General features: G+C 37.9%; 1 protein-coding gene across 1 annotated transcript in view; it reads left to right on the top strand.

The window, feature by feature from the left end:
- Positions 1 to 27,856, top strand: part of TOP1 (DNA topoisomerase I) — a 95,763-nt gene that overhangs the window by 24,558 nt on the left and 43,349 nt on the right. Inside the window, exons 3-6 of the mRNA XM_017511933.2 lie at positions 9,480 to 9,582; positions 23,574 to 23,697; positions 24,913 to 24,968; positions 27,400 to 27,495. Of these exons, the coding sequence (XP_017367422.1) occupies positions 9,480 to 9,582; positions 23,574 to 23,697; positions 24,913 to 24,968; positions 27,400 to 27,495 (379 nt within the window). The remainder of the gene's footprint in view (positions 1 to 9,479; positions 9,583 to 23,573; positions 23,698 to 24,912; positions 24,969 to 27,399; positions 27,496 to 27,856) is intronic.

Raw genomic sequence — 27,856 nt, 5'->3', positions numbered from 1 at the left:
AGTAGAGACGGGGTTTCACCATGTTGACCAGGATGGTCTCGATCTCTTGACCTCGTGATCCACCCGCCTCGGCCTCCCAAAGTGCTGGGATTACAGGCGTGAGCCACCGTGCCCGGCGATTTGAAGCTCTTTACCACTGATCTATGCTACCTTCTCATAGATCTAGTAATAAAGTGATTTTTTAGCTAAGGTCATACACTAAGTGATAGAACAAGGATTTTGAATAAGATATTTTTCACTGCTGAACTAGTCTTCTTTCTCCAGTTTCCTTCAGAGGTCCATAAAGGGGACTTCTGTGCTGCTCTGCCATGTCTGTATCACATTAGGGTTTGGTCATGGTCCTTTGTATTGATGATGTTTGAAAATGATTAACAAAGTATTGGTTATTTCTTTCCTTCACATAATTTGTGTATTTGTCTGGTTTCCCTATGGAGAATGAACTTTCTGTCTCATATATGCCTGATGTGACATTGATTTGACCACTTGGTGTTGACCCTGTACTTGGTTTCCACATCTGCAGCTTCATTGTCATTTTGTGATTAGGCAAGCTTTCAGGAATGTTTTTAACAGTTGGATCAAACTTTGTTGGATTTATTTGATATTGAGTTCCTTATTCCTGTATATTTTGTTTCCTTTCTATCTAAGGAGAGAACTAGGACTCTAGAGTTATAAGAAGTAGGAGTATTATCTGTAACTTTTTTTAAAAGAAAAAGGGCCAGGCATGGCGGCTCATGCCTCTAATCCCAGCACTTTTAGAGGCCAAGGCAGATGGATCATTTGAGGTCAGGAGTTTGACCAGCCTGGTAAACATGGTGAAACCTTATCTCTACAAAAATACAAAAATTAGCTGGGCATGGCAGTATGCGCCTGTAGTCCCAGCAATCCGGGAGCCCGAGGCAGGAGAATTGCTTGAACCTTGGAGGCTGAGGTTGCAGTGAGCTGAGATTGCACCACTGCACTCTGGCCCGGACAACAGAGTGAGACTCTGTCTAAAACAAACGAACAACCTGCTTTGGATACATGGCTTTAGGTAGATAAACATAACTCTGAGATTTTATTTTTTAATATGCTCCTGAAAACAGTCAACTCTCCTATTTCCTAGCTGGGAGAAGTATGTCTCACTTCCTTTTGCTCATTCAGGAAAGGATTAATTTTTCAGCAATGATAGTAATAAATAGCTGGCTGTTGCAGCTCATTTCTTGCTGCAGTGTAGCACATCCGCCAAGAATGTCCTTTCACCTTCCTTTGTCTTGCTAACTCCCTCTTAGCTTTCAGTAAGACTTGGCTCAAACAGCATCCTCCAGGAAGCCTATGTTGACTAACTGCCACTCTTGGATCCAGGGTCTTTATTTCACCTTGTTCGTTGGTGGAACCAGGCTGTTTTATCTCATTGTATTTTACTCTTCACCTTGAAACAAGGAGGCAGTTAACCTAGATTTAGTATTTTTACTCCTATGACTTTTTCCCCCCACAAATGACCATAAATTAAGTAATCCTACTGCCTTACTGTGCCTACTGGAAAATAGCAACAGGACAGAAAAACAGAAAATCTTGCTATCATGTAAGAGACGTGGAAGTAATGGTACCCACATGCTTCATTTGGAAAATGTCTATTACCTTTATAAAAAGTTTACATAGTTTCTAAATACAGAAACATAACAATGCAATAGAAACTGTTACTAATGTCAATCATTTGACATTTGGAATTTTGAGAATAGAAGGAGAATTTTAATGCATTCCAGCAAGTCTAAAATTAGAGTTTTTCCCTGCTGACTTGTTTTCTTTGCCTTCATGTATTACAAAGACCAGGGTAAGTTTTCTGCCTTTTTATTGTAAAAGTATGCTTATTTAAAACATTTACACACTTACGACATCACAGATGTATTCTGAAAGTTGAGAATAGAGAAATTCTGTTAGAATTCTTCAAAATATTTTCCTAAAGACATTTTTTCTTAAACCTTTTGCTATTCCCTTTATCTACCACTCTATATTCTGCCTCCTTTGTTTCCCTGTCACTTGTTAAAAGTACTGCCTCTTAACTTTGTCATCATCCGCTTATTTCTCCAGATATACCTTGTGGTGTTTTTAGGCTAAATTGTTAGACATGGATTGCTGGATTAAAAGAGGGAGAGCGTGTGAGTTTGTTAGATTTTGCCAAATTCTTCATTCATGGGAGTTATACCAAGTAGATGCACCTTATTTTCAGAGATGTTAAAATGAGGCAAAAAGTATCTTAGATTTGAGGAAATCGATACCACCCAGAGTTGTAAAAGTTAGAGGTGATATATGTAATACTTCCTTGCACAGAATATACATTTTAGTAAAGGATACTGATATGGTTTGGCCGTGTTCCCATGCAAATCTCATGTTGAATTGTAGTTCCTGTAATCCTCACATGTCGTGGAAGAGACCCGGTTGGAAGTAATTGAATCACAAGGGCAGTTACCTCCAAGCTGTTCTCATGATAGTGAGTTCTCACAAGGTCTGATGGTTTTATAAGGGGCTTCCACCTCCCTCTCCACCCTGCTTTATTCCACACTTCTCCTTGCTGCCGCCATGCCATTTGAAGAAGGACCTGTTTGTTTCCCCTTCCACCTTGATTGTAAGTTTCCTGAGGCTTTCCCAGCCCTGTGGAACTGTGAGTCAATTAAACCTCTTTCCTTTATAAATTACCCAGTCTTGGATGTGTCTTTATTAGCATCGTGAGAACGGACTAATACACGTACCTATTATTATCTTTTGTGAAATGAGACTATTTCACTATCATAAGAGTGGTAAGAAACTTGAGATAGTGTTTGTAAGCACCTAGCATGGTGCTGGCACTTGTATTAGTGTCCTTTTCTCTTGTGTGCCTTGGGTAGCAAGCTACTTGAGATCATATCATAATTACCTTAATGGATTGCAAACTCCTTGAGAGCAGAGTCCTTGTCTGGTGAGTCTTTAGCAGGATGCTTTGGACATGAATATATTTGGTTTTAAATTGAATTAGCCCTCAGAATATATTTTTGAATTCAGTAGCAAAAGATTTTTTTCCCCCCACATTAATCCTCAAGTCCTTGTGTAAGACTAGCCAGCACCTATTCCTACAGTGGGAAAAGACAGACACTCCTTTTGTTAGTTGGAAGCTTCTTTACTTAATTGCTCTTTAAACCCTGGGGAATACTTTAGGTAACAATAACAAAAGATGTTGATTCCTGTTCTATTTGTTTACTTATCTGTACTTAGGGAGCAACTCCAGTTAAGTTACAGTGAAAGGAGTTAGTTGCTGTTAAGTCTCCTGTTTTCTTAAGACTGCTTTATTTCAGGAGGCTTCCTCCCATGTCTTCATCTAAAATTTTCACGAGAAATTAAAATTTTTGTTATTAGAAAGCATTAGTTGACCCGAATTCACAATGAATTAGGTTTTCTGATGATTTAATATGCATGGTTTGCATCTTTCATATCTATCAATCAAGTTCAACACATTTCTTTTTACACTTAACACGTGCTTGAAGTGGCAGGGTCCTTCCTCTAAGACATTTTAAATAACATTATGAGATGAATTCCAGTTAAGGGGAAAAAAAGTATATGCTGAAAGTAATCTTCAAGGCCATAGTATGCTCTCTCCAAAAACATTTTCACCATGAGGAATGTAGATCTGTATGTCCTTATTGGCTTTATTTTTTTCACTTACTGGTGTCTCTTCTGATCAACATCTTTAGTTAGATGTCCCATTGTTACCTTAGATACAGTATGGCTGAGACTGGTCCATCGTTTCTCCAGTATTTTCTCGCCGTCTTTGTTCTGCACAACTTTCTTGTTTTTGCCAAGGCCCCTTGTTCCCCCAGTCACCTGGACATAAAGACTTCCTCTGACTCTATTACACTGTATCTATTACACTTAGCAGTGAGTTCCTGGAACTGGGTTCAACTTCCAATTTCTCAAATGTGCTTTTACATTTTTTCCTTCCTTCTCAGTTCCTTTACTATCACTTTTTATAGACTGCTTCAGAACCCTCTAGCTAGTTATTTTGCTTTTACTTTTATCTCTTACTGTTCCTTAACACAAAGCTTATTTTGGAACTAGGCCAGTCTTCTTGCCATACACCTTCATATAATAATAACAAAAAAATGAAGGGTTGGAAAGGAAGAAGCTTAGAGATAATGTTTAACTTTTTCTTATGTAAAGTTTCAAGCATACTCATAGAGAATTATAATGAACTCCCATGTATGTCACTCAACTTTAGTAATTATCAACCTTTTGCCAGTCGAGTTTTATTTATTCCCATACCTCTTGGTTCCCCGCCCCCCTCCACTGCCCCACAGAGACTGTTATAAGCAGATTACAGGCATCATTTACATGGAAGTACTTCAGTATTGATCTTCAGAGATTCTTTAATTTGTCAGTTCATCTATTGCAGATGATCGCTACAGTTTCGCCAGCAGTTGGTTATTAGTTTGTTTAAATGCTTTCAGTGTTCAGAAGGCATCCCATTCTGTTTATGGTTAGCTCTTTTGTACTGACCCCAATTTGCCTCCCTATCATTTCTCAGCAGTAATATAAATTTATATTTACTCAGAAATTATAAATTTACTGAGAAAATTTATATATTATACAATATAATAGTCTTTAAGATATTTGAAGAAGTTGCCATGTAATATACTTTTTGACACCTCTCACAGCACACATACCACTTTTATTTGTATTTTAGAGAGGGGGTCTTGCTCTGCAGCCCAGGTGGAGTGCAGTGGTGTAATTGCAGCTCCATCTTTAAAATTCTCTGCCCAACCAGTCTTCCCACCTCACCCTCAGCCAGGGTTACAGGTGCACTACAATGCCCAACTAATCTTTTAAAAAGCTTTTGTAGAGACGAGGTCTTGCTATATTCCCCAGGCTGGTCTCAAACTCCTGGCCTAAAGTGAGCCTCCCACCTTGGCCTCCTAAAGTGTTGAAATTGTAAGCATGAGCCACTGTGCTCACCCACTCCTTTAAAATAGGAATTCTCGGGTTCAGATCTTTAACCTAGGTCTTATTTGTATAAATGAGATTAATGAGCCACAGCCCTGAGTTTTTCACCAGACATTTTTGTTTTGCATTTTTAGATAGCAGTTGCTTTAAAAAATCTGAGGACCTGGCTTTAAAATCAGTTTTGAAATTTTGTGCATTAAAAAGAAAAATGTGGCTGGGTGTGGTGGCTCCCATCTGTAATCCCAGCACTTTGGGAGGCTGAGGCAGGTGGATTGCCTGAGCTCAGAAGTCTGAGACCGGCCTGGACAACATGGTGAAACCTTGTCTTTACTAAAATACAAAAAATTAGCCAGGCATGGCAGCATGCACCTGTAGACTCAGCTACTCAGGAGGCTGAGGCAGGAGATTTGCTTGAACCCTGGAGGTGGAGGTTGCAGTGAGCTGACATCCTACCACTGTACTCCAGCCTGGGTGACAGAGCAAGACTCTGTCTCCAAAAAAAAAAAAAAANAAAAAAAAAAAAAAAAAAAAAAAAAAAAAAAAAAAAAAAAAAAAAAAAAAAAAAAAAAGTTATTGGCAGACTGTTATCTGAAACCTACCTGGAATTACTTTGTTTATCCTTTACTTAATTTCCTTTTTAAGTTTAGAGCTTTTAGTGATTTAAGCAAATTTTCCTTATGCACACTAGTATTTGTCAAAATAATTTTTTTAAACTTGGTCCATTTTTTACTATACAAGTAATTTATTGTAGGGAAAAACAAAAAACAAGATGAAGTATAGGCACAAAAACTCAAGTTACTCATAAATTGACTACCCTAACTGCTTTTAATATTTTGATGTCTATATTCCAGTCTTCTTCATATATATTTATGCATTTGTTGAATTACACAGAGTGATTTTTTTTAATGTGATGTCCTTGCTATACCCTAGGGCCATATTAGCAAATCTTAATATTCTGAGGCTTGTTTATTGAATCTGGGCTGTAAACAAAATTACATGACACATGCTTTATTCCAGATTGTAGTGTTGGTCCATGTATTGTCATTATTACAATTTTAGCCATGAGCGTTTGGTTTGAGGCAGAAGTAATGGGGTATTGCTGTCATGTAAATGGGCCAATAACCTTACGTGAATCAGCTTAGCATTTTAAGATTATAGACTCTAGGTTTTTAGAAGTTGAAGGGTTCTGTATGCTACATGGAAGATTGAGTTCAAATCCTACTTCTGACACCATATGATTTTGTTTTTCCCATCTCTGTAGGATGAGGATTTCTTATAGTTAGTACTACAGTCATGCAGTTTACTATTTCCCCGGGGCCTGGCACAGAATAGATGCTCAGCAGATTATGACACATGTGGTTTCCTTTGCTGTGAGCCAGTAATGGGATGAAGACACATTGCCTATACATTATTAATTGATTGCTGTAAAACTTGTTACCTCAAAATATAACAGCTTAAAATAACAAACATTTACTTTCTCATGTAGTTCCTGTGAGTCAGGAATCCAGAAGAAGTTTATCTGGGTGCCTTTGGCTGAGCATCTGTAGATTGCAGTCAGTATGTCAGCCAGGGCTGTAGTCATTTGAAGACTTAATTTAGACTAGAAGTTCCACTTCCAAGATGGATCATTCACATGGCTATTGGCAGGAAGCTTGAGTTTCTTACTACATGGGCCTTTCCAGAGGGCTTCTGAATGAGTACACAACAGTGTGTCAGTGGCCTTCCCTAGAGCAAGGAGAGAGCAGAAAGGAAGATCTAATGCCTTTTATGGCCTAGTGTGGGAAGTTGCTCCCTGACATTTCCACTTTATCCTATTTGTTAGGAATGAGTCACTGTGTCCAGCCCACACTCAAGGGGAGGGGAGTTAGGTTACACCTCTTGAAAAGCGGAGTATCAAAGACCTCTGTAGTCAAGATAGTGTGTGTTTGTGTAAGGTTAGAATAGAGGGTCCAGAAATAGACCTATAAGTATATGGCCACTTGAAAAGGCCAAGACAATTTGATGGAGAAAGGGCCATCTTTTAAAAAATGGTGCTAGGCTATTCACAATAGCAGAGACATGAAATCAACCTAAATGTCCATCAGTGGTAGACTGGATAAAAAAAGAATGTGGCACATATACCCTACAGAATACTCTGCAGCCATAAAAAGGAACGAGATTGTGTCCTTTGCAGGAACATGGATGGAACTAGAGGCCATTACCCTTAGCAAATGTAACACAGGAACAGAAAACCAAATACTGCATGTTCTCACTTACAAGTGGGAGCTAAATTGTGAGAACATATGGACACATACAGGGGAACAGCAGACGCAGGGGCCTTTTGGATGGTGGAGGAAGAGAGGAGGGAGAGTATCAGGAAACATAACTAGTGGGTACTAGGCTTAATACCTGGGTGATGAAATAATCTATACAACAAACCCCCATGACACAAGTTTACCTGTATAACAAACCTGCACATGTACCCCTGAACTTAAAAGTTAAAAATAAATGGTTCTAGAACAACTTGACATCTTTATTGATTAGAAAAAAATGAACCCTGGCCCTTACTGCTGTAAAACTGCTAGAAAATAAATAAATAAGATGGTGGTATGCCCTTGTAATCCCAGCCATTCCAAAGGCTGAGGCAGGAGGATTGCTTGAGCCCAGGAGTTTGAGACCAGCCTGCACAACACCGTGATATAAGAAAATGAGAGTCTTTCCCTGCTTTTCCACCCAAAAGAGAGAGAGAAAAAATCTGTGTGGCCCTTGAGTAGGTAAAGATATCTTGAGGCACAAAACATACAGACCCTAAAAAGGAAAATTGATGAAATGGACTTGATCAAAATTTAAAACTTTTGCTCTTTGAAACACACCATTAAGAAATTAAAACAATAAAATATTGGGGAGAAAATATTCACAGTTCATATAGCTGACAAAAAAAAATTGGTAATCCAGAATGTATAAAGAGCTCTTATACCAAGATAATAAGAAGACCAAATGAGTTTTCTATATTGCGGGAAAGATTTGAGCAGAAACCACCAAAGAAGATATATGAGTGGCCAAAAAGCACACGAAAAGATGCTTGTCACTAAACATCTTTTAATCATCAGAAATATGTTAATTGAAACCACAGTGAGATACCACTTCACACCTGCTAGAATGGCTAAAATTAAAGACAGATCAGATATTGGTGAGAATTTGTATCAATTGGAACATTAATGAACTTTTGATGGGGATATATAATGGTACACTTTGGCAATTTCCTATAAAGTCAAACATACATTTTTTATATTACCCAGTAACTTTTCTCCTAAGTGTGTACCCAAGAGAAATGAAAACATGTCTACAGAAATATTTGTATATGAATGTTTGTAGCAGATAAATAATAACCAATGCCTGGAAACAACTAAAATGTCTGGCAAGTGAATGTGGGTAAGTTACTGTATATCCATGTAATGTAACACCACTCAGCAATAAAATGGAACCAACAGCTGGTATATCCAACAACATGGATGAATGTCACAAATGTTATGCTGAGAGAAAGAAATCAGACACAAGAATAAATCTTATATGATGTTGTTTACATGAAATCTAGAAATCTAGACAGATCTAATCTATAGCATGATCAGATCAGTGCTTCCTTTGGGCAAGGAGTGGAATGTGGGGAATGACCTGGAAGGAGCACACAGGAAACTTCCTGAGGTGATGGACTTGTTCTAAATCTTTATTGTAGTGGGGATTGCACCTGTGTGTTTGTCAGGCATATCACACGGTGTCTTTGAGATGTGTATGCAGTTATTTCTTAATATTTGTAGGGTATTGGTTCCAGGACCACCTTACCCCCTGTGCCGAGTATACCAAAATTTGCAGATGTTGAAGCTTTTGGATATAAAACGGCACAGTATTTGCATATAACCTACACAATCATATATACTTTAACTCATCACCACATTACTTATATTACCGAATACAGTGTAACTATGTAGTTGTTTTTTTGTGGGGGGGGAGGTGCATTTTGGGGTTGTCTTTGTTATTAATATTTTTTTCCTTGAATATTTTCAGTCTGCAAATGTCTGAATCTGTGGTGCTGAACCCGTAAATGTGGAGGGCTGACAGTATTTTATTGTTTAGAAATTATACCTTATGAATGTTCATTTATAAACATATCTCTTGAGGTTTGAATTTTTCAGAAGTTAAAACACCTGATCTTTAGAGTCAGTGTTCAAGATTTACCCCTTTGTTATCATTTATAGGTCAGGCTTAATAGCATTACGGCTAGGGAGAAAAATGCCAAACTGGCTTCTTTTCATAGTAGAATTGGCTCTCATTTCCTCATCCTTCCCATATTAGTAACATGTTTTGATTGTAGAAGCAGGCTAATGGGATGCTTTGTCTGGGCTTCTTTGTGAAAGCTTTTTTTTCAGTGGCATGTGCTATTATGCCTGCCATGCCATTTGAATCCTGTCACTGTACTTCTTGACCAGCTTGTCAAGGTAGGCATACAAAAGATAGCTCATGACTCCTCTTAACTGATTCATCTCTTATGGTTGCAGATTCTCATAAACACAAAGATAAACACAAAGATCGAGAACATCGGCACAAAGAACACAAGAAGGACAAGGAGAAGGACCGTGAAAAGTCCAAGCATAGCAACAGGTAAGGGTGGAATCAAGTCTCTCATTCAGCAGTGGGTTGGCCATTGCTTGGCTTACCTGGAATAGGTCTGAACTTGAGCTACAGATGAAGAGTATAGATAGCAAAGTAAGTAGAAAACTGTATTTGATCCTAGAGTTGCTAATTGCATGGCCCTGATTTAGACCTTACATGGGATGCCATTGTTCAGATCAAGATGTATAAAGCAAGTATGTTAAATTTGCTTTTAATATATACCTCATTAAAACAGTTTTTCACTAAGATAGGTGAGTATTCATTGTCACACATGATGGCATTTAATCAAGTCTGTAGCAAGCTTGCCTTGATAAAACGTAACTGGATTTGAGACCTGATTTTTTCTTCTTCTTTGTATACTTTAAAGCGTTTACATTAAAAATTCTTAACTTAGGCTTCCATGGTCTGTTAGCCCCTGAAATTATATGCAAATGGTTGAGTATATGAGATTTCCTGGAGAGACTATTCCTAGCTTTCATCATGTTATCAGAGGAGTTCAGCTCCCACAAAAGCCTACAGTCACCAGTATAAATGAAACTCAGTAGTGCTGCCTTCTGGGATGCAAACCACAAGAAGATGTTTTTCTTGTTCATCTTGCTCCCATTTTTTGGTGTAGGAGGCAAGTGGTTAAATCTAGTTATTGAAAATGAGGACTTGCACTTCCATTCTGATTTAAAGACAGTTGTTTTTGAGAAAGCCATATGGTATTCCCATTCCCATAGTGGCCTGAGCTTTGTTAGGGAATGCAAAGATCTGTCATACAATGGAACAAGTGTCTCCATCCTAAAGTTCCTTAAAACTTCCTTATTAACTTATTGTCTATAGACAAGTTAAAGTGAGAATTGCTTTATAAGTCTGTTTTTTTTGTTGTTGTTGTTTTTTGTTTTTTCCTGAATCATTAAAATTACCAGATTTAATTTTCTCTACTGGGAACATTTCTTTGGGAATCATGTATCATGGCTGTTGCCTTTTCCCCCTATTCCTTACTCATTTCTTATCACTTGATTATCTAGTTTGCATTTTCAATATTCTGTTAAATTTTAATCTCAGTAGTTGAGTCTATTCTGCATCTTTTCTTTTCTAGTTTATAGTTGTCTAGCTCATATTAATAACTACCATAGAGCAAAGAATATAGCTCTGTGGTAGTTATTAATATGATAAAAAGATCATTCATTGCATAATGATACAAAGGGACCAGTTAGGAGAACATAGCAGTTATAAATACATGAAGCAAATCTGATGGAGCTGCAAAGAGAAATAAAAATTCATAATTATGATCAGAGATTTTACTACCTCTTAATAATTTTTAGTCCAAGTAGACAGAAAATCATTAAGGATATGGAAGACTTGAACCGTATCAACCAACTTGATCTAATTGACATTTATAGGCTTTTTCCACCCAACAATATTAGAATATACTTTGTTTCCTTTCTTTTTCTTTTTTTTAGTGTCTACTTTTCTACTTTATTTACTTAAGATTTTCAGGTTTTATTTTAGATTCAGAGGTTAAATACAGGGAAGTTTGTTACCTGGGTATATTGCTGTGATGCTGAGGTTTAGGTACAAATGATTGTGTCACCCAGGTACTGAGCATAGAACCTAACAATTAGTTTTTCAACCCTTACCACCCTCCCTGCTCTAGTAGTCCGCAGTGTCTGTTATTGCCATATAATAGCAATGGTACTGCTATTATACCTAAGCCCAGAATGATACTGCCCAGGTTATCGTCTAGGGTTTTTATAGTTTTAGGTATTAAGCATTTAATCCATCTTGAATTGATTTTCGTATGCAGTTTAAGGAAGGGGCCCAGGAGCACCCAACGTTTAGCTCCCACTTGTAAGTGAGACTATGTGGTATTTGCTATTCTGTTCCTGCCTTTATTTGCTCAGGATAATGGCCTCCATTTACATCCATGTTGCTGCAAAGGACATGATTCAATTCTTTTTTTATAACCATATAGTATTCCGTGATATTTGCTATTGAGAATAGTGCTGCAGTGAACATGCGAGTGCATGTGTCTTTTTGTGTTGTGTTGTGTTGTTTTTTGTAGTTGTGTTTTTTAAGTTCTTTGAGAAATCTCCAAAGTGCTTTCCCCAGTGGCTGAACTTATTTACATTCCCATCAACAGTGTATATGTGTTCCCTTTTCCCTGCAGCCTTGCCAGCATCTGCTGTTTTTTTTTTTTGTTTTTTGTTTTTTGTTTTTTGTTTTTTCATTTTTTTGATAGCCATTGGTTTTGATTTGCATTTCTCTGATGACTAGTGATGTGGAACATTTTTTCATACATTCGTTGGCCACTGTCATCTTTAGAGAAATGTCTGGTCGTGTCTTTTGTTGCCTGTTTTTTAATGGGGTTACTTGTTTTTTGCTTGTTGGATCGCATAGGTTCCTTAGATGGATCTTAGACCTGTCAGATGCATAGTTTGTGAATATTTTCTCCCATTCTGTAGGTTGTCTGTTAACTCTGTTGATGAAGTTTAATTAGATCCCATTTGTCATTTTTAGCTTTTGTTGCAATTGCTTTTGGTATCTTTGCCATGAAATCTTTGCCATTCCTATGCCCAGAATGGTATTGCCTAGGTTGTTGTCTAGGGTTTTTATAGTTTTAGTTTTTAAGTATTTAATCCATCTTGAATTGATTTTGTATGTGGTATAAGGAAGGGGTCCAGTTTCAGTCTTCTGCATATGACCAGCCATTTATCCCAGCATCATTTATTGAGTAGGGAGTCATTTCCTCATTGCTTATTTTGGTTGACTTTCTTGAAGATTACATGGCTGTTGGTGTGTGGTTTTATTTCTGGGTTCTCTGTTCTGTTTCATTTGGTCTATGTATCTGTTTTTGTATCATTACCATGCTATTAGAACACATTCTTTTTAAGTGCACATGAAATGTGCCAAGATAGATCATACTTTGGACCCCGCCCTACTTAAACCATCTTCCTTTTGGCTCTAATGCCTCCATGCCTCTCCATATTTCTGGCCACCTTTTTCATCTCTTTCTAATGTATAGTCATTTCTTAACAGTTTTTGGCTGTCTTTGCTACCTGTTTTGCTGTTTATCCTTATTTCACATTCCACATTCAGTCTTGTGAACTTCTTTTCAGTTCCTTAAACACAGCATGTTTTCTGATGCCACTAAGGCTTAAAATATGCTGTTGCTGGTTCTTTAATACTCTGTTGCCCTTTTACTGTCTTCCTTTTAGTTGCAGCTTAGACTTGATTTATTCCAGGTATCCTTTCTACCCACCTTCTCATATTAAGTGTCACTTTTGTGTGCTCTCTGGTGCCTTAAATATATTCTATCATAATTATTAAGTTGTGTTGATGTTTAATTGTCACTTTACTTTTCTCTATGCCCTCCTGGACTCTAAAGTCCCTGAGAGCAGAATTAGGATTTTTTTTTTTTTTTTGTAATATAGTTTTGCTCTGTTGCCCAGGCTAGAGTACAATGGCACTATCTCAGACTGCCACCTCCACCTCCTAGGTTCAACTGATTCTCCTGCCTCAGCATCCCAAGTAGCTGGGATTAAGGTGGATGCCAGCATCCTCAGCTAATTTATTGTATTTTTATTGGAGTCAGGATTTCACCATGTTGGCCAGTCTGGTCTTGAACTCCTGACTTCAAGTGATCTGTGCGCCTTGGCCTTCCAAAGTGCTGGGATTACAGGCATGAGCCACCACATCTGGCCTTTTGTATTCATTTTGCATCCCTCAGGCTTAGTATGGTACATGGCAGATAGCTGGCACTTACTAGTATATATTTATTGAATTAATGAGTGGATGATCTATGGGTGCACTAGTTCCCTTCCCATCTTCTCTCTTCATTCTTCTAACATACTCTTAATCTTTTATAGGTTAGTTATTAAGTCACTTATCTCATTTTTCACATAATTGTGTATGGTAAAATATACATAACCAAATTTACCATTTTTAAGGAGCATTTAGTACATTGACAATAGTATACAACTGTCACCACTGTCTATCTCCAGAACATTTCCTCATCCCAGACAATTTCTGAATTCACTAAATAATAACTTGTCATTCTGTTCCCGCCATCCCAATAGGTTTTCTACTTTGTCTTCTTTTCTCTTTCCCTTCTACTTTTTATCTTTGTGAATTTGCCTATTCTGACTACCTCATATAAGTGGAATAATATAATACTTATCTTTTTTTTTTTTTTGGTCTGTTTACTCATTTAATATGTTTTCAAGGTTTATCCGTATTGTAGCATGTCAGAAATTCATTCTTTTTTATGACTGAATAATATTCCATTGTATGCCTGTAATCACATTTTTAAAAATCCACCTGTTGATGGACACTTGGGTTATTTCCGTCCTTTGGCTACAACTAAGTGTTTGAGTTCTGCTTTCATTCTGAGGGTGAATAAACTCAAGAGCAGAATTACTAGATGATGTCTAACAATGGCTGCCTGTGCTAATTGTTGTGAAATGTGAAAAAAAATTAGATAACCTTTGACCTTGAACAGTATCATCTGAGGTGGTAAGAGATCTACTTACAGATCAGATGAAGAATGTTGATTTTTATATTACTAGACTATAAGAAGAAATTCAAAAAGACTTTAAGAAGAAAGAGATTAATATTTAAAACATAAGCTTTTTAAAACTGATCTCATCTTCTTTAACACGTTCTACTTTGTTTTGGGAGGAAAGATACAGCAAAAGTGACATAAAGGGCTTTGAGACATGTAAGTTTGGCCCTGTCTTGTTTTACAAAAATCTTCTCTTAAAAAAACAATTGATTTTGGTAGGAGAAATCTTCATCCTTAAGTGTCATGTGATCTTGGCTAGGTTACCTAACCTTCCTCAACTCAGCTTCTTCATCTTCATCTTGATACATGCTTCACAGAGGAACCATGGGAGTCAATAAATATAAAAGCTCTTCAAAAGCATACTTTTCCAAGATTACGTTGTAGGCAAATTCAATAATTAGTTGTATGTATTTTTGTGGCTTTTCATATTTTCTTCATTTCTGTAAAAATACTAGCCTTTTTGCCAAGAGCTATTGGAAAAACCTGGCCAGAGTTTCTGATTACATATGACATGACTAAATCTAGCCCTGGTCTCTTATTCACGTGAGTAAATTTTAACAGTTTAACCATATGATCTGTTGTAAGCAAACTTTTAAATACTTCCCGTTTTGCTGTCTACTGACACAGTACTTCTTGCAACAAAGCAAGGATGTTGGTTATATTCCAGTAAAATTTTATATATACCATGATCCTTTTAAAGTGACTCTGATCTTTTTAATAGTCTAGGGTTTCTTCTGTAGCAGATTAAAGAAATCTTGAGGATTATTTAATCACCTCTGAACCCCAGAATAATTAGGATTTAGCATGTTCTGTTCCAAAATGCTTTCATTTATTCCAATCTTTGCTAATCAAGTGTAGCTAATTTTGTGGCCATTATTAATAAGAAAACAAGTGTTTCTGATGTGTTTCTGTGTCCCTTCCTTGTCTGCTAGATATTAGCACCAATCATTTGTCATCAGGCTACACTCAGGACCCAAGCCCAGGAGGCACCTTACTCTCCTGTGCAGTAGCAACACTGCAGATTTGGAGTGGGAGAGCAGCCTTTCTGCCGAAACAAAGTGGGGCTATGGATCTACCCCCCAGGAGGTGCCATTTGGTTTCCTCTTATTGTCCTCATGCAAGGTGCAAAACAGGGAGCAGGTATTACGAATCATTTCATCTTGTCTCCTCTTTGTGTGGACAGGAGTCTGAGGTCACATGCTGAAAGTCACACAGTGGTATGGTAGCAGAAAGATGAAGATGTGAGACCCAAGGATCCTGAGTCCTCACTACCTTATCCCTTCCAGTGAAAAATACCTCCCTCTGTAAAAAGAGTTAGTTGTGTAGCCAAACTGTCTGTTTAAATACAAGCATCCCTCACTTGTATGCATATGGTAGGCAGAACAGGTTTAAAAATGTCAGATCATCTCAGGCACTGCCTTTAACTCTCTTTGTCCCCAAATCCCTAAAATCTTTGGCACTGAAAGTATTAATGTCATCAAATTCTGAACCTAGGAAAACTGCATCTCTTCCTCTTGTCTGGCCTGGAACATCACAAGAACAGCTCACACCAAAGTTAAAAGATAATTTCATCAGTCACCACTTAATCTCTTGACACTGCTTCTTTCTTAGCATTAATATTTTGCACCTCAGGTCCTTTTTCTTTTTTTTGGAGTCAGGGTCTAACTGACTCATAGGCTGGGGTGCGGTGGTGTGATTATAGCTCACTGCAGCTTCCCTGGGCTCAAGGGGTCCTTCCACCTCAGCCCCTTGAACAACTGGGACAATAGGCATGCACCATCATGCCTGACTAATTTAACTTTTTTGTTTTGTTTTTAGTAGAGATGGCGGTCTTGCTATGTTGCCCAGGCTGGTCTGGAACTTCTGGACTCCCATATTGGCATCCCATAGTATTGGGGTTACAGGCATGAGACTCCATGGCTCTTTAAAAAATACGTAAATAATCTCAAAAGGAATACTGTTTTAGATACTGAGGAATTACTTGGCTGGTAGGGTCTTATCAGCCACCTTTCTTAAAGGGTTGCATTCTTATCCATATTTTATCTTTAATACTAGATCTCTTATATAAACAAAATATTATTAAAAGCAATTTGGGAGAAGGGGCTTGATTTTAGAAAATAAGGGAATCATGTGAAATGAAATTCCTCCTCCTAGTTTTGGACTGTGTGCCTCTCTTGCCAATTTTAAACCTGGCAGTCACACTGGAGTGACAAATTTGTGGAAAGCAAGGGAAGACAGAAAACTGCTGTGAAATAGCAAGGGAAGTACTTTTCCAGCCATATTGGCAGTGCCATTCTGTACTGTCAGTGTGAGAAACATCTGAGAATAAGGATGCTTTTGGCTTCTGCTTTCCTTTCAGTTCCAAATCCTACCTGAATTATAAATGAGAGAATGTAGGATTTTAGGAATATGCACTTGAATTCAGCATCCAGTTATCAGATTAGGGGAGATTTTTCTGAAATTAATAAAATTTAAAAGATGCTTTTTAAAATGTAAAAGATGCTGCTTTCCTTGTGAGTGGTTTGCCAGAGCCCTCCCTTTGTCTACACGTCACTGTATCAGCCTGTCTGGGGGAAATGGCCAACTAACATAGGTAGGTGAAGAAGATTGAGCAGTTTTGAAATGAGGAAACTCAGTATCACCACCATTCACATGGGAGTCAGTGTGATATGTTGTATAGCACACTTAAGTTAAAAGTTAGAGGTCAGGTTCTGTCATTTACAAGCTATGTGTCCTGATCCAATCTGCTTAACTTCTCTGCGTCTCATTTTCCATTTTGGTCAAGTGTTGATAAAACAGTACCTGCTTTGTCAAGCTTTCAAGTTTGTTTATGCACAAGGTAGCTCTTTGGGAGCTGTTACATACTAAATAATTGAGGTAATGATGGTGATGATGATAATTACCACAAAGCCTAGTATAATATCACGCAGATAAATTGGAGCTGTTGAGTTTGGTAGTTGAATCTAAGTCAGTAGTTATTGATAGCATTCAATTTGGAGCCTGATTTTTTCAGTATTATATTTAGCCCTATTACGGTGAACCATAATCATTGTTTGCAAGATTTCATGGTGGAGACAGCATTTGAGCTAGCCATTCAAAGATGGCTAAAATTTTGCTAAGGGAAAGTAATGGCTAGAAAGGATGGCATTTCAGACGGTAATAAAATTATAAGCAGAACAGAGAGGCATTATAGTATAAGCTTTGTTCTGGGAGGAATCCAGTTAGGTGGGTTACAAAGGGTGGAATAGTAGAAAATGAGGCCCAAAAAAGTGGCTTGGGGCAAAACTATTAAATGCCATTTCAAAAAGCTAGGACTTGTTACTTAAACTAACTGAAAAAAAAAATGGGAGAGGAGAGAAATGTTGGGACTCGATTCTGAGTTGAGCAAGAAGCCACTGGAAATGGTTGAGCAAAGTGGATATAGGACTTAGCCACAAACGACACATGAAGGGTCTAAGAAAAAGAGGTCCTGTCTTGGAAAACTGGTGCCTGTTTACACTATTAGTAGAGACAAGGAACTTAGGGGAGGAATGGGAGTTAGAATGGGTATTGGTTTTGGTGTCTTTGGGCACATCCTTTTATCCTCTCTGGACTGAAAACAAAGGATTAAATAATTTCTAGGAAATTAGATTTACCTTGAAGTTTCAATAATTCTATAATATAAAACACCAGAGTCCTTGTGATTTTTGTTTAGTGGTGGTTAATGGGCATTGTAGTGTATAATGATGATGGACATTAAGATACCCTTGTTTCTTAGAGCCTTTTGGAAGCTGGCTCGTTTTAGAATTAGAACTCTTTTCCCAGAGTCAACTTTTCAAAGTTAGTTAAATATTTAACTTGATAAACATGATTTAAGCTTTAACTGTCTGCTATCCTTGAAAGGGTCATGAATTTCCATCTTAAACCAAGACTTTGAAGCCTTCTGTGCTGTCTCACAGGAATCCCCATGATCCAACTTTATGTGACCCGCAGAGGTCTGTTGCCATTAGGAGTAGACAGGTAGCTGGGCTGTTAGTGGCTAAGTCCTTTTCTCAGAAGTTATGGAGGCTTCTTCTACCTTTAACAGTGCTTTTTTGCTTTGTTGGGGAAGTAACAAGAGTAGTCAAATGCATGACTCTGGAGCCAGAATGCTTGAGTTTAAATCCTGTTTCTCTCTTTAGAGATACGTCCTTGGGCAAGTTTTAACTTCCCTGTGCTTCATTTTCCACATGTGCAAAATGGAGATACCAGCACTTAATCTGAGTTTTGTTACTGGTAAATGTGCTTATATAAGTGCCTGGCACTGGATGCTACCCAATATCTGTTAAATACTTTAATGGATGATAAAAGGACAGATTTAAGTGGTTTCCCATAGCCAACATTCTAGCTTTCCAGAATATTAAACATAGGCTTTTTCTGTTGTTGTTGTGGTGGTGGTAGTGGTGGCAGTGGTGGTCTTTTTTCTTAAAGAAATAATGCTTTGCCAGAAGGGAAACGTTTTTCCCTACTGGCTCCCTACTTCCACCCTTTCTCCCACCCTTCTGTGTAAGTGCCTTGGAGAAACCCTGGTCAACCTTTTCTGTGGTCTGCTCAGCTCCAGCAAGAGTCATTGACCAAAGGTTTTGTTGTCATCACTTTAAAAATAGTGTTTTTTCTTTTTTCTGAGATGGAATCTCACTCTGTCGCCAGGCTGGAGTGCAGTGGCGCAATCTTGGCTCACTGCAACCTCTGACTCCCTGGTTCAAGTGGTTCTCCTCCCTTAGCCTCCTGAGTAGCTGGGATTACAGGAACATACCACCATGCCCAGCTAATTTTTGTATTTTTTGTAGAGACAGGGTTTCACCATGTTGGCCAGGATGGTCTTGATCTCCTGACCTCGTGACCCACTCACCTCGGCCTCCCAAAGTGCTGGGATTGCAGGCGTGAGCCACTGAGCCCAGCCAGGTTATTTTTTCTTTAATGGAATTCAACTAATTGAAGCATAACACATGCATGAACACCATGCTTTTGAATCTTTTCAAAAGACGCTTTTCAAAAGGTGCTTTTGAATCTTTCCATTTGTTGTCTCTAGTATTGACTTTTGCTTTTACAGCCCCTGCAGCCCCTGCTAATGTGTTGAAATCTTAACCATATACAGATGTGAATTATGAACCAAGAAGTCATCTATGCATAGTCAATAATAGGTTGATTTCTCATTCAGAGTTCCTCATGCCAGTGGGGTAACATTCACATTTCATCCATAAGTTGGACCGTTAACAGAAGTTCTAGGACTGCTACTGTCTGTATTTTTGTCCTTCAGCATATCCCAGAGTAAACTTACTCTTAAAATGTGTTTGTTGAACCTTTGGGTTCCTTCTTATGGTTGATATTTGGTTGATATTAAGCCTTTCTTATACTCTTACAAGACAAAATCGTGGGGGGGAAAAAAGGCAACCCCAAAGGTTTTTATCTGTTCAGGTATCTAGTATTTTTCTAATTTAGCCCTAATGAAGTTTCTTCAAGTAATTAATCAGCTGTTTTTCTGCCTCTAAACTGGCTAATATTGTAGCCTTCAATTGTACCCTTAAAGCCCATTTGTGACTTTGACGTATTGTATCTACTATATGTGGAAAAGGAGCAGAATCAGTATGAANAAGTGCTGCTAAGACGTGCCCACAAAGTCGTCCGTTGCTAAATGGCTTAGGATGCTTTCACACTGGAAGCTATCTTAAAAGCCATCAATGGGAGATTTTTGGGAGACAGTCTTACTCTGTCACCCAGGCTGGAGTGCAGTGGTACGATCTTGGCTCACTGCAGTCTCTGCCTCCCAGGTTCAAGCTATTCTTCTGCCTCAGCCTCTCGAGTAGCTGGGATTACAGGTGTGTGCCACCACACCTGCCTGATTTTTTGTATGTTTCATAGAGACGGGGTTTCACCGTATTAGCCAGGATGGTCTTGACGTGATCCGCCCGTCTTGCCCTCCCAAAATGCTGGGATTACAGGCTTGAGCAACTGCACCCAACCTGTAATATCTCTAAAAACAGAACTTTCTGTACTGGTCAGAATTTCCATCACCTCATTATTAATGAGAAAGATGCAGTTCTTTAGCTACCGTGAAAGTCAAACACGTCCTGAGCCTTTTGGAAAAAAGACATACATGTTAGAAAATCCCAAAATGGATGAGTCAGCCTGACTGACCCCACATTGGCTCCGTTTTGTATGCTAGCCAAATCCTGTTTCTGACTTTCGTGAGATAGCCCTGGACATGCTTCTGTATCACAGGACTTGCTCTCTAGTGCCTTTGCTACTTCCTTCAGGTATATTCCTAGGAAAGACTGGCAGTGGGGTTTGCTGTTTGCCAGCACTCCTGCCAGTATGGGGTTTAGGGTTAGGGGGTTAGGCTCCCAGGCACTCTGCTCTCTATTTGGGGAGGCAGGGACAGTAATAGCACCTAACAAGTAGGGATAATCACATTGTGTGCAGAAGCCTGGTGGGGCTCTGTAAATCCAAATTTCTAACAGTCTCCAGTGTAATGCTCTTTAACAGAAGCTCTCCATAACCCTGAATCATTTGAGCTCAGCCAGTATAAAAATACAAACCTTTCCAATGCAAGACAAAGAAAAAAAAAATCCAAACCTGTCTAAACAGTTAGGAGGATAGAAGGGTTGGCTTCCTTTGAAAAGTCAGGATGATAGCTTCATCTCATTCTAGGCTTTGTGATTAATTATGACCTGCAAAGGGGTCTACTACTCTAGCAGGAACTTTGAATTGCCTATATACATTTCTGTCTGGTTAGCAGGCAGAGGAAGTATCATTGACGTTTGTCTCTCTGGCTTAGGTACTCTCTCATTTACCTTGTCATTTGTTGTTTCATTTTCCCTGATCTCTGGTGTGATAATGTACAGCAAGGCTGAAAACTGCAGGGCTTCATGTACACTTGTAGGTACCTATGCTGTGATTAGCAAAAGGCCAGAAAGCCAGTTTTCTAGTGAAATTGGCTAATATTCTAAGAAAAGTTTTCATTGAGGAAGAGAACGGTTGGTCAGGGGAAGGTGGAACTTAAAGGAAGATGGAATATTCTGAACTCAGATTCCTGGATTAGCCATTTAAAAGTTTCATGGGAAGAAAAAATGAAAGCAACCTCAAAGGTTTTTATCCTTTCAGTTATCCAAACATCTTTATTCTAGAAAGTTTCTGCTTGATGGTAAAATAAAGTTAAGACCTTATAGCAAGTCTCAGACTCGCCATACCTGTTTCTTACTTAACAGTAGTCTACCTTAAGCAGTAGGTGTCAATTTAGTGGAAATGTAAGGGTATTGATGTGTAGTGGAGGGTTCTCTGAACTTGGAGGTGAAAATTTAAAGTTTAAATCTCAACTTCGCTTCTAACATTGTAACTTTTGAGTGTTTTTTAACCACTGTCTCCTGTTTGTATCAGCATAAGGTATAGGTAATAAAACCTGCCTCACAGGAGTGTTGTGAGAATTGAATGAAATAATGTATGTGAAAATACCAAGTACAATGCTTGCTTAGAAAGTAGAATTTCATTTTGCCACCCGCCGCTCCCCACCTCCCAACCCCCCGATAATTGGCAGGGCAGGGGGAGGCGGTATATTCATCCATCAATATTATAGATGCAGTTGTTCTGAGATTTTTTGCTTTTAGGCAAAACCTTCTATAGAAGACTATATTATATATACATTAACTCCTGAAGAATCAATTATAATCTCAGCAACCTTGCTCTTTGACCGTTCATTCTACTTGGAGAAGTTAATGAGAACTGATAATAAGAGTGCTAATGCAATTGGAAGACTTTTTTTTTTTTTTCTTTAAACAAAGTAAGGGATACATTTTTAAATAAAACAGTGCATTTTAGTAAAAAACACAGATTATGAGAACACATTGAGTAGAGCATCATCATATTGATTCGAAGAACAAAAAGTATGGTGGAGAGATTTTGTCACCATGCACATCCAGTGTGCATGAGTTAAAAAGAATTTTGCTCTTATAGAAACTTAAATGTTATTTAAATATGTGTCACATGTAAATAATAACCTAATGAGAGCAATATAGAGGGAGAAATATATAAGCAAGGGAAAGTGGGTGGTGGTGGTGGTGTCTTTTTTCCCATCTGTTTCAGTACTTGGGTCTTTTCTAACCTATGGTGTTCTGTTTCTGCTAGTCCCTCTGCCCGCCTGGCTAGAGTTCTTAAAGTTTCTGCTTTTTCATCACTCAAATACCTATCTCAAGTTCTAGCTACTTTTGTGTGCAGTGTGTAATAATAACTGCTGTTCTCCTGATCTAGATTTTGTTGCTCTGCCTAACTCCATGCCATCATTTATTTCTCCCTTTGTGATCTTTTGCTCTATAGTCAAGTGTCCTTTTAGAACAAACTTCTTGGGATGGACATAGTCTAATGAGTTCATTGCTGATGAAGTCTTATTTTTCCTGTGCATTGGTTAGTGCAGTAAGCAAGGCTCCGTAACTGCTTGTCTAAGTGCACTAAAAAGTAATAGTGTTGTGTCACCTTAACAGCTTTCGGGTTTTGCTTATTGCTTCTTTTGTCTTTGATCACATGCATGTTTTTATATAGTTGCAGTTATTTTATTATAGTGCTTTTTCTGTCATAAACACTTTCCATATGTATTTGTGGTACTCAAATTATAGCATAACAGTTACATAATTTTATATATTACAGTTTTTCCTCTTGTTAGGTTGTATCTAGTTTTGGATTTTGGTTTGTTAGTTTGTTCATTTTTGTTTTTTAAGGTAAGCAGCAAAATGAACATCTTTATATGTAATGTTATTTCCCTAAGAGAAATTTCCAGGAGATTGATCCCAGGGTAAGAAGCTATGAACATTTTAATGGCTCTTGCCTTATAATGTCATATTTTGCTTTTTAACATTTAACAAAGAACATTCTTATGCCCTTGCATTCAGATGGGTCTTATTGTGAGGAAAGGACTAACATAAGTCCCATCTAGAAGTGACTAGCTTTGCCTATTAAAAACTAGAACGAAATATCCACTGTATTGGGCTATTCACTCCGTAAACCCTGGCTTGGCTACATGTGTGTGATGTGTTTCAGGTCTGGCACAAAGCCACCAAACACATTTTTGGTGAGTTGGTTTTAACCTCCTCATATCAGATGTGAATGCTCAAGTTGGAGCTTTCATTATAGTTTTTGTGCTGGTAGGATGTTGTAGGAATACACTGGGTTGGCTGTATATTCTTAGTCACTTTAAAAAAAATCTCCTTGTGTGTCTGTTATGACTTTCTGTTCCTTAGCAAAAATAAAATCATCAAACAAGATGAAGTCTGACATAGCCAAGACCCTCTACTTGAATCTTCTGTCAGTACTATTCGTTTAAGTATTGTAAGTTTCCATGGTTCATGTTATCGTAAGATATCTTGCGAAATGAATCCTTGTGGACCCTACTCTGGGCTAACACTTTGTGACTTACTTTTTACAGTGAACATAAAGATTCTGAAAAGAAACACAAAGAGAAAGAGAAAACCAAACACAAAGATGGAAGCTCAGAAAAGCATAAAGACAAACACAAAGACAGAGACAAGGAAAAACGAAAAGAGGAAAAGGTACAGAGTCTTCTAGTGGGGGAGGAAGGGACATGGATGCACTTTTGTTTGTTTACCTTTGAAAGCAGATATCTTCATTGCATAGTAAGATCCCTTGGCCTTGAAGTGGAAAAGTCTCGTCAGGAGAATTTAGAGCAAACTTTAGTCTTAAAACTATAAAAACTAAGCCCTTTACCGCCGTGTTTCTCACAGTATCAGATCTGTCCATATCGTTACCTTTTTAACTTTATATTGCCAATGGATATATTGAGAATGCATTAGGGAAAATTGTTTTTGGGAGAAGGCCTAATGCCTTATTGTTCATTGAAAGTTCTTCCCGAGTGAAAATTTAGTGATGCTGGTACCCTTTGTGGCTTTTGGTTCCAGCATAACCAGTGCAAGCCTTCTAAAAATGACTAGGCTCATCTGGCTGAGAATGAATAGTACTCTGTGTAGAGTTTTAAAAAAAGAATTTTTATTTTAGATTTGAAAAAGTAATTTTTGTACTTGGTAAATTCAGATACTATGAAATAAGGAATGAGGTGAAGAAGACTCTCTCTTCACCCTTCCTTCAGAGATAATCTGTGTGTGTGTATTTCCCTTTGTGTGTATATATGAAGATTTTTTCGAAAGATAAAGCTTCTGACAAGTCTAGAAAGTGGGAAGTTGAAGGGGAGGGAGGACATGAGTATACTTTGCCTAAGTCAGAGAAGGCAGGACATAGACTATTGGTTTTTTGTTTGTTTTTTAAATAAAGATGGGGGTTACTATGTTGGCCAGACTACTCTCGAACTCGTGGGCTCAAGCAGTCCTCCCACCTCATCCTCCCAAAATGTTGGGATTACAGGCATGAGCAATCACATTTGGCCCAGTTACATGTTTTGTTTGGTTGGTTTTTGCTTTTGTTTCCTCTCTGCACTGCCAATGGCAAATCCTTGAGGAATGGAACATATTTATTGGGGAAAAGAGACCTGCCATCACTTAAAGGTAAAAAGCCAACATTTTGAAGAGAAACTTTCTCAATGAGTTGGACAGTTTCATGCAGAAGAATTGTTAAAAACAAGTTTTGGAAAAACGTCAGGACCTGTAGTTCATCTTTTCAGCTTTGCTAACATAAGAGGAGCCAGCCTGGAATCATGATGTCCCAAGACTTGATGCTACGTATTCTCAAAATGAGGTTTCTTCAAATTTAGTCCTTTCAAGATACTAGTCAGTTACTGTTGTTTTACTTTTCAGGTTCGCGCCTCTGGGGATGCAAAAATAAAGAAGGAGAAGGAAAATGGCTTCTCTAGGTAAGACTTCGCTGCTGCGTGGGCTTCCCTTTCTCAGTGTGCAACAGGCCAGCTGCCTGTGTTGTCGTGTTGTCTGAGTTTATCCCAAACACACTGACCTGGCCATCTTGATGATTCCCAGAAAGTCAGCGGTGAAAAGACTTGGTCTAAGCCAACCTGAGCCTTTCTACAGTGCCATTTAGTGAGACTGACCAGCACATTTTCTAGAAGGTTGTTTTGAATAGAGAAGGTTGACAGGAGAGATTTTAAAAATTGAGATTTGATTTGCGTTTCACAAAGTTTGTCTGTTAGAGTTATTCAGTTTACTGTTTTTTTGTTTCGTTCTGTTTTTTAGTATATTCACAAGGCATTACAGCCTCTTCACTAATTCTAGAACGTTTTCATCTCTCTAAAAAGAAACTTCATATTCAGTAGAGATTATGGCATTTTCTGAAAAATCACTTAGTCTGAATTTTTCCTTAGTAATATTGAGAGGCTTATATATAAAAGGCCATTTGACTTAGAGGTTAGGGATGAGTGTAGATTTGGGTAAAAATATGTTATCTCTTTTCTAGAAGGAGAGGAAAATGCACACAATCTAGAGGTTATTTCCTGTACTGTTTTTTCTGTTATAATTTTGTTTTCCTCAGCCTCAATTTCCTAAAATAAACCCAAAGATCCCTCTAGTTTCAGAACACTAGATGTTTATTGTTATATATTCTCACTTCACTGAATGTCAAAATGGATTTATTAGAAATGGTTGGAAGTGTTTGCATTATTTACTAGGACAAAACATTTTGAGAGTTTTACTTCCTTGAATCTTTGAACTTTCAGTTTCATTTGTTAAAATTGTTAACAATTGTTCCTGGTACTTCGGATCCTTTAGACAAGGAGAAGCAGGTGCCCTCTTCAGGTATGTTTCATAACTGTTCTAGGAATGCAGAATAATAAAATTCAGAAAACATTAGAGCTGCAAACCGCCCTAGGAATTTTGATTTCTGAGATAAAGTGACCGAGGCACTGCAGGGATAATCTCTGCCAAGAGACTGCCTTGGACTTTTATTAAACTGATATGAATAAACTCTTTGGACTTGGTGCTTAGTCATGAGTTCATTTTCAGACTTTTTGCGTTAGAAGATTAGGAACACAGCTCTCTTTGAGGCAGTGGTCTCTATGTTCACTTTGCTGGACTGCTTGCTGGCTTGTGTGTATGTCTTTGTAGAAAATCCAGATGCTTCACTGGAATACAGTTTTCTGGTAAATTGTTTTAGGACTTCTTCCTTCAGACCTAGTAACCCTTCCCACATGTTTTTGTCTTCAGCGTGACAAACTTAGGATCTAGCATTTACTTAACTAGTTGGGTAAATGGCAGGGTTTCTATCCTTCAGGACCCTAGGGTCTGTGTCAGTAATTCAGGTGGGAGGGGGAACAGCTGTAGAAGTTGGCATTTGGTTACTATGCTAAAATAAGTTCTTTAAACATTCAAATTCTATCACAAGCAAGGGGACCCATTATGCTTTTTTTGGTTGGAGGTACTCTTAAAACCCTGTGAATATACTTTGCAGCCGAGTCTGGATTCTTAATCCTTGGATCCCTCCACAGGGAGCAGCTGCATGTAAGGAGGCCATTTCTTGTAGTGAGTTAAGGTGGTGAGGTTCTCAAGAGATGTGCCAGACCAGGGAGCATCCCGTGGCTGCAATGATTGCTGGGTTCTGTGGTATTTTTTACTTGTTCCTTCTCCGTTTTGGTTCAAGATAGTTGTCTCAAAGGGTTGTCTTTTTATATTCATACTTAGAAGATCTTAAATAATAGGGAGACACTCTTCTACATACAAAGAAAACCTAAGTTAGGACGTTGAACAGTGAATAGATTTGGCATAAGATACCCTCTGTTTATTCTTAACACATGCCTTTCTTTTATTGTAACATTGTCAGCTTGGTTATTTTTCCATGTAATTGGATATACATGTACATTATTGCCAGATTTTTAGAGCTTTAAGGTACTAAGTTGGGGAAATCAATTTTTATTCCTTTCCTTATAAAAGCTGTACTTTAGCTTTTGGAGTACTAGAACAATTAGTTCAGATTGTGGGGTTAAATATATGGTAGGTTTCTCATGTAAGGCAAGAAAACAACTTAGCTTTATTCTTGGAGTGGTTTGTGCCATGCTGGCAAAGATAGCTAAGAAATACTGAGAAAGAATTCTGACTTAGAATAAGGAATCTTGATCCCAAATCCTGATACTGCCCATTCGTATGTACAGTGAGGACAAATACTATCTACTTCACAGGTTTGCAGTGAGAAAACGTGCTCACAGAAGATCTTTATAATATGTATGTGGTTATCCTTATTTATATTAGCTTCTTTTCAATGAGATGACATATTCCTTCTTTGTATTAGTATAATACAGATGTTCTAGCACTCAGTGACCAGCAATTTATTTTTCTCTTTAGTCCACCACAAATTAAAGATGAACCTGAAGATGATGTCTATTTTGTTCCTCCTAAAGAGGATATAAAGCCATTAAAGAGACCTCGAGATGAGGACGAGTGAGTATTTTCTTAAAACTTTGACTTTTGAAAACAAATAGGAGGGGTTTAAAGAATAAATGTGATGTGTTTCTTTATAGTTCATAGAGAAACTTGCATTAATTGCCTTCTCATTTGGAATTTGTGATTAATGGACTGATTTCTCTTTGAATTATGAGAAGTAGGGTTTGCTAAACAATTAAATAGTATACCCAATGCTTACATGAAGATTACATAAATTTTTCTTACTGTAAAAGCAATAGATATTTATTGTAGAAATTTCAAATACAGAATTCATGAAGAATAAGTTATTTAAGTTGCTTAAAATTTCTCATCGCCTACCACAGATAAAGTAGTTTCTCTCAGACGTATTACTGTCAAT

Source organism: Cebus imitator, unplaced genomic scaffold (assembly GCF_001604975.1).
Source record: "Cebus imitator isolate Cc_AM_T3 unplaced genomic scaffold, Cebus_imitator-1.0 Scaffold18, whole genome shotgun sequence".
In the NCBI taxonomy this organism is placed as follows: Eukaryota; Metazoa; Chordata; class Mammalia; order Primates; family Cebidae; genus Cebus; species Cebus imitator.
Note: the sequence above shows the minus strand (reverse complement) of the source record. Positions and strands in the feature narration are given on the sequence as shown.